Here is a 15838-nt window from a genome sequence, read left to right on the forward strand (position 1 = left end):
CAGAATATAGTACCCTCTAAAAAATATAAAGCTATGTAATGAAAGCACCCCCATAGTCCTCGTGATGCAAATGTGATACATACAGAGAGTAACATTTTCTAGTTTTATGGGCTAACATAAAAGAGGTAATATAATTTGTTTTATTCACATATGTGTGGAAGATCAATGCAATAACTCAGAAGAGAGCCCATTAATATTAGCAGTAGTGATACAGTTACACATGGACTGTACATTTCATAGCACTGAAGATTTTTATCAGTCAAGCCTTAATTTCCTTAGCAAATAAAATCTGTAATTAAAAATATTTTGTTTTTTTCAAAATATGAAAACTAAAACCTAATTGTGGACACATTTTTAGGTATTTGAAAGCAACAGAACCATATTTTCATATTCCATTAATAAAGTCAAGAATAGCAGAAAAACACTTCAATTGGACTATAGAAATGCCTACCATTTTTTAAGCACAATCCATTTTAGAAGCATAAACAATACTAAGACAAATTCACCACTATAAACCTCCCCTTCAAGAAAGTACACCCAAACAAAATAGCTACAGTGAAAAACCCAAAACCTTGAAGACACAGATTTACATCCACTAAACATTCATGATTGGCCTCCATCTGGTCCATGTAGGTGAGGGATTGTTAAAGAAAACTGGAGGAAATAGGATATTCCAACTACAAAATCATGTGTCAGTAAAGGAATACCACAAGTATGTGTGTAGAAAGAGATTTGGTGCCAATTTTTAATATATAACAGCTAGAGATGACCTTCTAGATATGATTATAACCAATACTGCAAAACAAATTAAAAAAAAAATGCTGAAAGGAATTTACATGGAAGTGGCAAAGATATGAGAATGTTCAACACACTTTATAAGGCAGAGATCAATGACAAGATAATTCCTGAAGTATTTTGTGAGAACAGGTTTCAATAGATACAGAATATCCTTCTGTAAGAGCTCATGGGCAGTTAAGCCTACAGAAAACAAAGGAAAAGGTAATAAGGATACTAGTGAATGCAGTACAGGGGTAAGACAGACAAGATCCCAGGTGGCACAACTCGGAGTTCTCCAGTGACTTTGACACAGGAAAGTCAGGCAGAAAGATCAAAATAAATGAGATATTTCTGAAACAGTGTAAGCAACAAGGTATGAGCAAAGAGACAAACCCCAGAGAGCCACACATAGATGAGATGTAACTAACAAGGACATCAGAAGTAAAATTCCAAAACCATGAAAATATGTCAAGTTTTCTCAAGAAGTTGGTTTGTTATTAAGAGCAAGCAATACCAGTAGATGATGCCGCACAATTACTTCAAGAAAAGGTCAGTTGCAGACAGCAAACCCAAGTAAAATCAGCAGTGAAAACTGCTGTCTCAACTAGAGAATGCCTGAATGAGGTAAATGTTTGGTACTCAATTGGCCTGATTATAGTGAGCTGAGGATACTCAGCTCAGTGACAATGGAGCTACATAATCCCAGAGTTATAACAATTGTTTCACGGATATTGGGTGGGGTTCCGCAAGACTAAAAAAAGTTTTGTGTTGTTTAAGAAGCAGAAAAAAAGAAAAATTAGAGAATAGTCTGCTTAATCCCAACAAACAGAAAAAATACTGGCAGAAGACTTACATTTTTATACATACACACACAATTTCCTACAAGAAAACAAAGAGATGAGAAACAGCTGATTTGGATTTGTTCTGAAGAAATCATGTCAAAGCTATTTTTTCTTGCAATAGCAGAGTAACAGGACATGTTCAGGGAGACATCACATATTTTTACTTTAGTAAGAACTCCAGCACTGTTCCACATGAGCAATTTCTTAAGGAAAATAGAGAAGCAGACATTCAGAAGATACTATTATATATTAGAAAGCTATATTCAGAAAGCTATTCATTGTCAAAATGGTAAATGTATTGATGGGCATTCCTGAACTGTGTACTAGCTAACATTTGCTTTAATGACCAATTTAATAGAATAAGACTGCAAAGTATATTTGCAGATATGAGTTGCTGCAAGGCTGCTGGAGGACAGGATGAGAATTCAAAGTAAGTTTGACAAATTGGAGAAACAGTCTGAAAAAAAAATACAATTCAGGAAGTTTGGAGATGAGATTCCACAGCCAAACTACACATAGAAGGAGACACAAGTGAATAGCTTCTTCAGAAAACACTGAAATTCATACTAGCTCATGCCTGCAAAAGACTTGAGAGTGTCATGGCGTTTCGAAAGAAACAGATATTCCCTGGGCATGTGAAAAGTACTGGTCTGTAAAACAAGTTGTTTTCTACTTATTACTGGAAAGAGTTCAGCTGCATTCCTGGGTCTACTTTGAGGAAGACAGTCAACTGAAGAGAGGAACGCACAAAAAACTCAGAGGTCTGGAAAAACATGACTTATGGCAAAAAACAAAGAATTGAATTATTAAAGTTGGAGGCAAAGAATTGCAGGTCATGGCAATCCAAATAACTGGAAGTAGCTACAAGAAGGAAATAATCTGTTCTCTGCACAAAGGAAAAATAGATTAAAGATGATAGAATGCAACTGCTGAAAAAGAACTGGATACTAGGCTGAACACTGAGAAAAGACTGCTAAGGACAGGGCTTCTAAGGCCCAAAAATATATTCGCTGTAGTTTTTAAGGAAAGATTGGACAAACATTAGTGGAGATTGGTTTTGGTATGGTTAAGCCCTCACTGGGAAAAGAAAATAGATCAGGTGACCAAAGCTCCTGCCCACCCTGTTTCCTATGGTTCTGTGATTTGATTCCCCAACCTAGGAAATGTCCAAACATCAGGAGTTTCCACTTGAGCTTCAAAGAGAAAGTGGGATCTGAAAGTGATACTCACCATTTGTATGCAAATGAATTCTCTCATCTCTTCTCCAGCCATCAAACAATCCCTCCTCCCACCCCCCACTTCTTGCCTCCCCTCCACCTCCATAGCCTGAGCAAAGACAAAACACAGCATCTTTCCACAGCCCTCTCCCAGGGCTACACACATTCTACAACACAAGTCCTGGTGCATAATGTCACCACCCCAAGTGGTGCCTTAGAGTCTCTAAATATGCAGAAGCCAACTTTATGTGCCACAGATCACATGTGGGCTCCAAGGAGTACTGAGGTGAGGGCCACATCCTCTCCCTCCTACCTCCCCCAAGCCAGCCACATGCCAAGGAGAGAAAAGGAAAAGCCCCTTGCACTATGGGAAGTGACTTTACAGCTCCACACTAAATTTTGCTAATTAATGTGAAAGCAAAACAGCTCAAGGCTATTCCAAAGGATACAACTACTTCAGGTCCTCAGCTCTGCTCTGAATTATTCCAAGGCTTGGTCAGAAATTGTCCCCAGAAACATTTTTGCATCAGCAAAAGGCCTGTGCTCCAAAGTGAAGTAGTGCTGTGCATTTACGTTTTCAAAACAAATTAATTTAGAAAGAGGAAAACTCCACATTTGATCAAAGAGCATAATGAAATATTTTTTTGCATTTCAGGTTTTAATTTGAGAAGGAAAAAAATGATTTAACCTAAATGTAATCAAGCTGTTTTGTGAAGAATAAAATAGTTTCCAGCAGACGTGTTCCATGTATAAATTTCATATCTCTGAGACCTCAATTTGTCAGATTTGGTTTACATTCATTAGTGCATTTGAGAGGTACTGGGGAGAAACTAAGTAAGATAGTGAGACTCCATAGCTATAATTTCTTTTAAAAGTCAGCCTCAAAGTTAAAAGATAAATTATGTAAATAATTAGCATTTCAGTAACATTTTTCTTCTGTTAAACCAAAACCAAATTTTTTTTCAATACAATCAAGTTAGCTCAAGAATAGTCCTTGATAAAGAATATCAAGCCACTTATTTATCATGTGTGCCATAGCCCACCTGGCTTTTCAACTTAAGTATCATTCTAAAACATGTATATACAGAGGCAAAGATCCAGAGCTCAGTTCTCTGAAAGTAAAGAAATCAGACAAGTAAACCTAAATAAAATGTTACTGGTGGAATAATGGGTGCCTAATAGGATATTATTTAGAGTAGACAGATCATACCAGCCTGCTGGCTGATGTACATCTGAGGCAATAGGTGCCTCCTCTGAGAGGAAGAAAGCAACACTCCCTGGTTTAAATCACTTTTTCTTGAAATTACTCTGGCACCATGATTTGGTAAAGTATGCACATTGCTGTGAAGTCATCTTAAGATGGACATTAGAGATAATTAAATAGAGAAAAATTAGAGAAGAAATATCAACTTTGAGAGTATGTAAAATTCCAGTGAATAGTGCTCACTGAAAGCATGAATAAGTTATATTTTGAAGTAAAAGAAGCATTAGCTTCAAATACAGAAAGACATTAGACCAGTTAAATATCAACATCCTGCAAATGGATGGAAGTTACAGCTGCAGTAACAGGGCTCAGAACCCAACAAATCTGCTGGTGCTTTCCATTTCTGACAAAATCAGAACTAAGCAGAAACAGCTCCTTTCACTTGTCTTTTCAAAAAAATTTTTGACTGAACAGAGAAGCCTACAGACAGCTATTTCTGGGAAAAATTAAACACCCCAGATTACCATCTCTTTGAAGCAGGAACTGTCTATACCCATGTCTAGGACTATGCATAGTGCCACAAGATTCCAATTGATAACAGAGGTTTCCAGGCATGCTGTATCACAAAAAACCTTACATAAAGGCAGTTGGTAAACACAGGAGCCATTGCAAATCCCTATAAGTCCAAGTTTAATAGAACTACAAGCACAGAGATTTACCAGGTAGCTACTGTGTGATTTTATAGAGCAGCTAGAATTGCCTGGCATTTCCTCTGAAAACCGCAAAATTTTAACACCTTAGAAATCTGCATTAGAGAAGATAGTCAATAGATTGCAACTAAATGTACATATTTGAGTCCAGTAGTAGGTACAGAACCTCAGCAAATAATCTGTTGGGGTGATCAAGGAGCCTATAGCCTCAAGGTCTCATTCACACAGCAGGCAAGCCTGGCAAGTGTGGGACAAGTACAACTTCTCAAGGCACACTTAGGAATTTACGAACTCTTTGGAGTTTTCAAGGTCTGCAGAAATAACACAGAGTTTGCATTTTCTTTAAATTGATAGACTGCAACATATGTATGAGGTATTCACAGAGATTTTTTTTTTCCCTCAAGCAAAGCCATATTTATTTAAAGATGCTCATAAAACTCTGCTAGCCACTTCCCAGAATAAAACCCATCTCTTGAACTGGGCTGCTTGGAAGGATAATAGGGATAGTTTTCACACATCCTCTGCCTTAAGATTCTGCAACTGTGTGAACTGAGCTGCCATCTTGTTCAACTTTTGAATAGCTTTCACAATCAACATCAAATAATTTGCAAGTTAAATTCAGATATTTGTTCTGATATTAATTAGTTGTGCTTCTTCAAAGTCACTCACAGGATGCAATTTTCAGTCAAGCCACCTCCGTGATTCAAATTCAAATAACTCCAGATGAGTAACAGACTGAATATGGAACACACAGCTTTACCAAATTGACTAATTTGGAAGATGTCAGGTATTGTTTTGATTATATAAAACTGTATGCCAGCTATAACTGCAATATATGACAGATCTAATACGACTTCTTGCTTTCCAGATGTCCATTTTGCCCTCTTCAGAGCAATTTTTACTACTATTTAAACAGGGTCAGAGATGGAAGAAAATGAATGGAAGAAAACCTAAGAAACACTTAGGTTAGAATATCCTTTTCTTACCCCTTCCCTTCAGGGCATTTTATTTTTTTGCTAAACAGGACTGCTGTTTGGCTATGATGTGCCCCTAAATTTATATATATATATATAAGCTCTCACAAGATGTCTTGAAAGCCTCTCATTCCTGTAAATTGGCTTACTCCAGGCTTTTTCTCAACCGTATATCTGCCTTTTTCTTTGCTTTGGGGATCAGAAATTATTTTTTTTTGTGTGTGGGGTAAAATTGGCATAAACCAAGATCACTTTCTACCTTTTCCTGTTTTGTAATACAGAGTTGAGCAGTCATAGCGGTTCACTGTTTTTTATAGAGTTAAAAGAGAGCATCTTCATGAATAAAAGACAGGATTCAGGAATTCCTGGAAAATGGTGCAAGATGGAAGAGAATGAATACTTTGGCAAGTTCAAGGTGAGTTTGAGTGGGGAGGGGTTAAAACTGAATGAGGCTGGAGCAGGCTTACTCTGCCTCATTTATGTGCTGTTTGGTTATATGCTGTGAACCCTGCTACTTGCACTGCAACAATCAGATTGTCTCGTATGTGATTGTGAGGATTGGGCACATAGCACCCTACCTAAAATACTGTTCTATGAAGTGTTTGCTCAAGGCATTTTGAGACAACCTCCTCATAAACCAGGTGGTTTGGATTTTTTCTTACCCCTTGGGTTATCACCGATGATGTTGGTTTTGCCATTCCAGTACCAGAGCAGCAAGGTTGCATCCCGGGATCCCGAGAGGATGTAACAATTCCCTCCAATGTAGGACTCAGAACGAGCCAGACAGGTCACAACATCCCAGTGGCCAAACACTACTTGCATCAGTTTACCTGGAACACAGCAAATTGATTCTTTAAAAACTACCCTCTTATTCTAAGACAAATTAAATACGTTATAAAGTATTTTAGAAATATTTTCTTTATCCAAAAAATAAAAAAGTTCAAAATTGAACTATAGTGGGGAGTACTAATTTTTCTCTATTTATTTGGTGGGAACTTAATTGAAAGTGCAGTAGTCCATACAATCCATACAAAAAAAATACTTTCAGTCCCTCAATATTATACTTTATTCAAATGTCTAACTGGATTTGCTGAAGCCCAGCAATTGCAGATCTTGAAGAAGCAGGATAAAGAACACACACACACTTTTCTCATGCACCTACTCAGCCCCTTCAGGTAGCAGGGGCGAGGACAAATCCTGCACCCAATCACACTTTTGTGAAGTGTGATGCCTCCAACTTGTGACCCTGGCTTGCTCAGCCCAAATGACCATTTGTGCTTTGGGCTGAATAAAGAACAAGGAGGAACAGAAGGGAAAAAGTCATGGCTTTGGAAGGATTGACAAGACAGGCCCAAAAAAGAAACAGGAAATACAGACTACTGCATTTTTTAATAGAAATAAATAAAAATAAAATTACATTAAATGTTCTGAAAAGCATTTAAAAATAATAAGTAACACAGATCAGTGTTAGGACTCAAGCACATTTTTACAAAATATTTTGGGGCATGAATTAAAACTATTGGTCCCTTAATATGGGTAATAGGGAATATTTCACAGCCTCTTTTTAAACAGTACAAAAGCACTATATTTGTATCCAGCCACTAAATAACAATTAATGGGAACAAAAGACTTGAGGGAGTGGTTCTGAGGAAAGAATAAAAATAGAGTTTACAGCCCAATTTATAACAAGATCAAAAAGGTAATTTCATTAAAGTGAAGAAAACCAACAAAAAACACATATATATGAAGACATATATATGAATTTACGCAAAAAAGAGGGGAAACTACTTTAGTACATGAAGAAAAAATAACAAGGTGCAAGTTAAAGGAAACCTGTACATCAGATTCAAAATCAAACACTGGAAAAACTTATAAGCCTGCTCTAACCTTCCAAGGGAAATTGTGAGATGAAGTGCAACCACATGAGCCATTTCTGAGTGGATAGGGCGAAACCCTGGCTGCGCTCTTACTGTGCATACCCGCCTTGTAGTGCAAGGGTGAGTAACTCAGGGGTCAAAAAATTATGTGGTATATTTTTCAGTTGTATTGACATTACCTGGGGTAATTTATACTTCTAGTTTATGCTATAAACATCACTGAGTTATAGAGATCTCCTTCTTAATTATTTTTAATTTTATAGGTTCTGTTCTAGAAAACAAGCATTTTACAAGGTTATTTCTGCCTGGTTATTTTTATTTTGTTAATGTACAGCCTAAGATTCAATGAATTTCATCAAAACAAGAAATAGGATTTTGCTAATTTATATTGCTAAAAAAAATTACTAATTTCATAAGAGTTCCTCAAACTTTCCTGTTTTCTTTAACATGAGTTGTCCCCTCTATACAGCAATATCAAACTTTTTCATTTGCACTCAGATATCCCTTTTTGACAGAACAAATTTTCTAGTTAATGTTTTATTTGACAGCTGTGCTACAAATAATTAAAAGAAAAATAAGACTCAAGTCTGTAGTACTGAACCTATAATACTGTCTAGAAGTCATTCCCGCTGTTGGAGGAATGTTTTATTGTGCTTCTGCTATATTGGCTATGCTGATAACCCATGATTTAAGTTGAAAGTATTTCCTATTAAAACAAACAAACAAACCAAAGGTCTGATATAGGAAAATGGTTCTCTTTTTTTGTGCAAGTGCTAAAATGTAATTGAATTCAACACTTGTGATCACTTGCCTTCATGCATTACTGATCACATCATCTTTCCCCCTTGATGTTCTGTTGATTTCAAAATATTTCCCTACTCTATTCTCATTTCAATTTGAAGCAAAGTAAACTACATCTGAATTCACTTCATTTAAGCTAAGTTGCTATATTGACAAATAGAAGAAACAAATCTGAAACTTTTCTGACAGTGGTATTTTGGTTTATACCCTGATTAGTTATGGTAGTAACAAGGTGCCTGGTGAATCTGCCATACACAGAGGAAATAACTTAGAGTTATTTGTAGTTCAGATTGATACAAGGCAAGGCTACCAAAACCATACAAGTTGCTTCCATAGGTGTAAAGTAAAATACATCCTTTGATATAATAGAATTATTTCTCTATTCATATAAATCAAGCATATACACTGAATATTTATTACTGCTAGCTATCCTTTCTGAAGATCCACTTTAAATTCACAGTTCTATGTAAATTTATTTTCATCAATGAGAAAATTAACCTAAGAAGGGTCTAACAAGATGTCTGTATAATGAATTATGGGCAGTCAGTATTACATAAATGGAACTTCTCCTTTATACTTTAGGCTTTAAAATTGTAAAAATGACAGAAATACCGAACTATGCCACGAGATCTAAAGTCTTAAAATATTTTCATTAAGGACTATTCTGTTTTGTCAGACATTTTGGTTTGCCAAGTGTGAAAAACACTGTTAAATAATATATTTAAGAAACGATGACAAATATATAAAATATTCCCTAGGGATTAATAGCCTACTGGAAAGCTTGATGGCACACACCCATTAACCACACTGGGTCATTAATCCCGAAGAAGTACCTTGCAGTGAGGTCACTATTTCCATTATAAGATAATGAAAGGAAAAAAAAATCATACCTAGTTTTTCCTGGGGTTCCATGGCTTTTAAATTCCTGTAGCTCCTACATGGAAAGATTCTTTTCTATTTAGCATGACACATGCATGACTTCAATGGTTTGGACACACTCCAGCTGACAGACTAATTTTACTGCTGCCCATTATATCAATCAGTTTATGCTATGTAAAAGAATTCAGTGGCTCCAAATCAATTATTCTAGTATGGCATCGTTTTCAAAGGCTTTCATAGTATTCTTTCACCAGATTTCAAAACTTCTCTTCTTATTCTATGGTACTTGTCTGTATTTTCTGAAAAAACCCAGTTCTCTGGTGCTGAAAACCAACCAGAGTTAATTCACATAAATACTTTAAGAATAATTAACTCTCCTGATATGCCAGGCTTCACACAAACTCTCACCTGTGAAAACTACTGTGCAAGAGCAGGCCTGTAAGTTTGAAGTGTGAAGCTCAGTCTAAACCAGAGCTCCTTCTCTCACATTTGCTATCATTCCACAAAAATGATAGCACACAATACATGGCAGCAGTAGGCAAGGAAACACTTGACATATTTGACTTATTTGAAACAGTAGGCTGATTACGAACAGAAAAAAATCTTTTAGGCAGTTTCTGTATTTTAAAAATACATTACCTGAGTCAGTAGAGTAAACACGGAAACTCTTGTCCCAGAAGCCACAGACCAAGATGTAACGATTGTCAGAGGTGATGACAAAGCACTGGGAATGCACCTGAATGCTTTGGTCTAAAAGGTCAGTGATTTGCCTCCTGTGCATACCTGTATTGCTGGCTGAACAGAAAAACATACAGACCAACACATTTTAGCATCCACCTTCACAGAACAAAAGCACAATTTAGAAACCTACATTCATACCAAATACATTCCTCACTTCCGTTACTTTTTGGTTTTTTGTGGCAGGGACATTTTCTTTCTAATTCTACTTTAAATTCTCATTACACTTCTAGGAATAATGCTAATTCCTTGTTGTATATATTCTAAAATAGAAGAAATTCTCTTTTTAAGTGACATGCAGCTGAGAAATAAATGAAAGATTGAACATAGGCAATTGTACACAGAAATGTAATAAGATTCCTTCCCTCCTTCTTGAAGTACAAGAAATTAAAAATTACAAACAAAGCAAAGGAATGTAATTATAAGACAATACACAAACCACATAGTGGTTCAAATGCAGCATACACAGGGTCACAATTTTAAATTGTACATCATTTGTATTTCATTGCAAGTAGTGCCATTTGAAAAAAGAAAAAACTTCAGTAAACATCACTACTGTTCATATTTTTTTAAGCATGGCACAAAAATTAACCAGCTTATCTCCACAGTTAACTTTAGGGTTGGGAGAAATTATTTGCCCTATTTTGATCACTTAATGTTTTATTTCCTGAGATACTCTTGCATTGGGAACCCATAAAATGGACAGGAATAAATTAGTGAACACATTTGTCATATTATATCTTGTCCTTAGATTAGATTAATAAGGTGTGTACATATATATATATATATAGATAGATATATACACATGCCATACACATACACCGTGAAAATCCTACACTGCAGGAAGAACTTTCAGTGTGCTTTGTTCCTGAGGGAACCTAATTTCCATCCCAGGTAAGTAATTTCTCCTGAGTTTGTCTGCCAACTGCTTGGAGAACCATTAGTTCCATTGAGGCGGTCTTCCAGACCTACCTCTGTCCTGGTCCTGTGCTCTTCTTTACTCTTTGTTCTTTGACTCCTTTCCATTCTCACAGGCCAGCTACCTCCCAAGCCTTAGGCTTATTCCATTTGCTCTGTATCAAATCTTTCATTTATTTATGCTTTTGCTATATTTAAAATGTTGATAGTGTCTTGTCCATATGGGTAGCATATAATTTAGCAAGGTGTTGCCACTTGCTCTCTGCACGTAACACAAATGTGGCCTTCACTAATCTTGAGGCCACTTAAAGAGTAACAGCACCATGTTATAAATGCACAGTGAACTGCTTTGTATGACAAAATAGCAGCAAAGGAACCTCAAAAGACATGCAGATCAACTAACATGCAGATCAACTAATTCAGTGAGGATAATGCCTTCAAAAAACTTCACCTCAAAAAGAGGTCTAGGGTCTGTGTCATATCAGATTGCTGTTTTATGTCTTCCTGTACACCAGGAAAAAAAGGAGGGCAGGAATCCCTCCTTACAACTAAGACAGCAACAAGATTCCTGCTATAACCATAAAAGTGTAATTTTGTGGCCCTCTTAGGTGCCATTTATAGGTAAATGTGTCTAGCCACAATTAAAAACCTCTAATATTACCTACATAATTACTTGCCTGTATCCAATCATGCTACTTAGCAATGACAAAGAAAGCCTTAAACCTTTTAAACTATGTCCAGTGTAATCACAAGGCTGACTTGAGATCTGTTGTAGGAAGAGAATATTAAACCATTTTCCAGAATGTGAGCATTAACTTTAAAGGTCTTTGTACCAATGTAATTTGGGGTTTTTTGCTGTAATATTTATTTACACTTCTAAGATCTACTTGATAGCAGCTTTTAAATCAGAACACACATTTCCTGCTCCAAACATTTTTTTGATATAATCTGTTTCAGGAAGGAAAGGAGAGTTACAGCACGTGTCTGCCTCATAATAACTGTTTCATGATCCAGATGAGGACTGATTTCAAAAACGTGGGAAAAACCCTTTAATTTTATCAGATCTATAAAATGGTTTCATATGCCCCCACTGTTCCTGATCCTAGAGCTTACCCAGCAAAATGGCTACACAGGAAGAGTCTGGATCTACAGACAAAAATATTGCACTTCCTACTAGGATGTGTGCATTAGTTTTGAAATGAATTCTCACTGGCTGACAGACCTGTCATTCTAACCTATCCAGGCAAGCTCATCTTTGCTCTCATTTTTCCATGCTTCTATAATTGGCCACACCGCTTCTTTTCCAATTAAACCACACAGAAACAGCTGGTTTTTAAACTAAGCTCGAAGTCTAACAAAACTGGGGGGCACAGAATCTTGTCTTCTTTGTTCCCATCCTACAGCTAGTTTGTGTTTTGGTGTTAGGTACTTGAGTTTTTCTTTTCTCATCATGTTTAAGGTTCCATTTGCCATGCTACAGACTCCCAATATGCACTCCCCAAAGTTGGGCCTGTAATGAAGGATCTGACCAAACTCTAACCCTGCTAATTGAAAAATCAGCTCTATATAAACTGATAAACCTTTATAATAAAAAGTCATTAATTGCATCTACTACACTGAGTCATTAAATAAAGGAGAGACATTCGTCCACCCCTTTTTAATAAAAGAAAAACACACACAAATTTAACTGGTGAAGCTGATCAAAAGATGCAATACCCTTGAAAAATGAATTCTAATATCTCAACACTAAACGGGAGTGGGCAATATATTTCAACTTTGAAACTGCTTTGCAATTACGCATTAATCCCCTCAGCCTGAACAGCAGGTCTATGAAGAAAGGATTGATCTCCTTTAATGATGAAACCCTAGCACCATGGTTTTATTTTTCACAACACGGTGCAGTTAAGAACCCCACTGTTATTATGAAAATTTCCTCAGCAAAGGAGCTCCATCACATTACCAGTGCACCGATTCATCATAACGTGCCTCGCTCCTGCTCATCAACAAGTCTGAGTGATGAAAAGATCCAATATTATCCTGACAGTACTTCATGCACATTCTCAATCACACATTATTACAGCATCCATATTAATTTTCACTGACACGCGTCCTAGGCCTGTTCAAATTAGGCAAACCAACGAGGGGGAGTTGATGAAATACCAGCATAGCCACAGCTCATTGCATTCCAATTTGCATGCAAATGGTTTATCAGGAAAATTCCATTCCCAGCAACCAGCAAGTGAAAAACAACCGTAATCTACACTTCAGGGCCACCATACAGAGCTTAATGAATCGCAAAGAGAGAAGGAAGTGACAGACCTATGAGAGGATCGATTTCCACTGGCAGCTGGTAAGGCTGGTCTTGTACAGCACCTTGATGAGCTGGAATTCAGGAAAGAAGATTTTAAAACTTTGCATTTTTTTAATACATGATGCCACATAGATTTTATGAATCAAAGCTACACCCTTTTTTAAACTATTCAAGATTCTTCTGCATCACTTGAATGAAAAATAAAAAAAAATCAGGTGCTTTTGCAGGCTGCTTATTAAACATTTATTTTAGATTAGGGCTATTCTGAATGTATGCCATCAGCAGCAGCTCTGGTCCTGAGCCATAAGCTCCAGCAGATGCTTTACTGGCAACCTCTCCTGTCGCAACAAAACAAAATTAAGTGGTAAAGAGGACTGAAAACAAAATGTGACAACCATCTGCTGACTGTAGCAAATACTATTTTCCTCCTTACTTTTTAAAACACTGCTTTGAACAACTGGAGCACAAAGGACGTTTTTGGTTTTTTTTAAAGTCAGTTTATGATGCAGAGAGGGAAATCTTGTAGTCCTCTCACAGTCAGCCAGTATTTAAGGATTCATCCTTCACCAAAACCCATTTATCTGCGAGTTTGCATAGAGGTTAATATATTAATTCTGCCAACCTACATTTCATCTATGCACCTGGCATACCAGTAAAATGTTTATGTACTGAATTCTCTTGCAGGAGTAAAAAGAAAACCTTTTTTTCCCCACAGCTTCACTACAAAGAAACAAACAAACTGCTCTCCTGCTCTGCCCCCCCACCCTCCCCAGCAGCCCACGATATCTGCTTGCAAGCGAAACAAGAAATAATGGCTAAATACTTACACATATGATTTTATTACCTACCATCCAGAGCTTAATATAAAAATTAGTGTCAATACAAGGATTTCTTAAATAACTGATTCATAAGTAAATTCAAAGTTCTACTGCAATGAAACACCAACGTAGAACAAAATATGAAATCTACGTGACAAAAAAAGAACATCCTGCTGGCTACCAGTGCCATTAGATGTCAGCAAAGCCACCAAATTCATATTCAAAGGCAGGAATGGGCTTTTTAATTACACATTAGTGACAACTGGTCACTTGGCAACTTAACTTTTTTATTATGATGCCTCATTAACAAAGACAATGCTAAGCCCACAGCAGGGGATATGGAGCAGTAATGATACCTGCCCTCTCATCCTAGGAGATCTCATTTTGCTATAAAATTGGAAGTCAACAATAGCAAAGGCTCAGGAGTCCACAGACAGATATCTTAAGCACAGTACTCTATTAACAGCCTGCAACTGATGTGTGCTCTCACAGGAGTGGGGTGAGGTGATTTTTCTGTTGAATATTTATGGTTGACTTCTGTTTGTCTAATGGCAAGACAAGTGTAAAATGCCTCTAAATGAAAAAATAGCAACTCAAAAGCACAGCTTACTCTTCTCCCTTCCACAGATGATGGAAAAGACTGAAAAATCTGAAAGCTCTGTTCAACTCAATCCAGTTATTATTACACTCACCAAACTGGTTGCTTGCTCACGGATCATCAACCAGTAAAACTCTGTTGAAATCAAAACCACTTTTGAAATCCTACCACTTTTGAACATTTTCTTCTTCCCATGAGTTGTATGTTCACAAAGGCCAATTTTTAAAAGCCTTGACTATTATATGCCCATGGTCACACATCCAAGCTATGAGAGGATACTGTCATCCTCCGTTCAAAGAAATCTCCGGAGCCCTGTAAATGGTTCTTGCTTGCAACTTGTTATCTTAGACAAGTCTCCCTTCCCCCCTTCCTTCCCACCTTTCTCTTGAAGTGTTTCTCAGGCGGGTGAAATAATACATAGATGTTTCTATTTGAGAGGTAATTTGTAAGAATTAGGAAAAAGTGTGGGAGTCATCTGGCTTTTTTCAAAAAGCAATCAAGGACCATGGGTCAAGATTTCTTAGTAGGAATTTCAACCATGTAAGTGTTTCTCTGATGCGAGTATCTTCTATTTAAGTTATTTTAGTAGAAGGTCATTTTTCCCCCCTTTCTTAAAAAGCCTTTGAACAAATATACTGCACTGCACCAAAATAAACTTCCTTTGACAGCTTGGGCCTAAGACTGTCAAGAAAAGGAAGATGGATGTCTTTAAGATTGGAGAATATCAGAATTAAAAGTGGAATTATATTCTCAAGCACAGCACACTTTTAAAGGAAAATTAATTTTATTAGTTGCTGTGAAAATGACTATTTTGTTTTTCTTTCATACTGACAATACATAAGCACCTACATAAGTAACTTTGGGATGTTTAAGGTAAGACTTCCCATATATTTTATTTTCTAATTTTCATGGGGTGGCTTTAACAGCAAAATATCAAGTTTTTAATCAAGAAAAAACTGGCAGAGAAGATTTCAGGCAAGTTCTACATGCTTTAAAACTGCCTTTGACATGATATGGTTCAGGCTCCCAACAGACAGAACAACAAATTCAAGAGGAAGAGGGTGCCTTTATTGTGACTAAATAGTGATAGACTGTTTTTGTCTTCTTGCATGGCACCTGATGGCCTGGAAAGAAACATATTGTTTTTACAAACCTTTGGTTTGCTACATACCTT

General features: G+C 36.7%; 1 protein-coding gene across 1 annotated transcript in view; it reads right to left on the bottom strand.

Moving 5' to 3' along the window:
- Window positions 1-15838, bottom strand: part of LRBA (LPS responsive beige-like anchor protein) — a 365752-nt gene that overhangs the window by 20679 nt on the left and 329235 nt on the right. Inside the window, exons 50-52 of the mRNA XM_053939908.1 lie at window positions 13257-13319; window positions 9921-10076; window positions 6387-6554 (exon numbers count right to left, since the gene is read on the bottom strand). Of these exons, the coding sequence (XP_053795883.1) occupies window positions 6387-6554; window positions 9921-10076; window positions 13257-13319 (387 nt within the window). The remainder of the gene's footprint in view (window positions 1-6386; window positions 6555-9920; window positions 10077-13256; window positions 13320-15838) is intronic.

Source organism: Vidua chalybeata, chromosome 4, assembly GCF_026979565.1.
Source record: "Vidua chalybeata isolate OUT-0048 chromosome 4, bVidCha1 merged haplotype, whole genome shotgun sequence".
Classification (NCBI taxonomy): domain Eukaryota; kingdom Metazoa; phylum Chordata; class Aves; order Passeriformes; family Viduidae; genus Vidua; species Vidua chalybeata.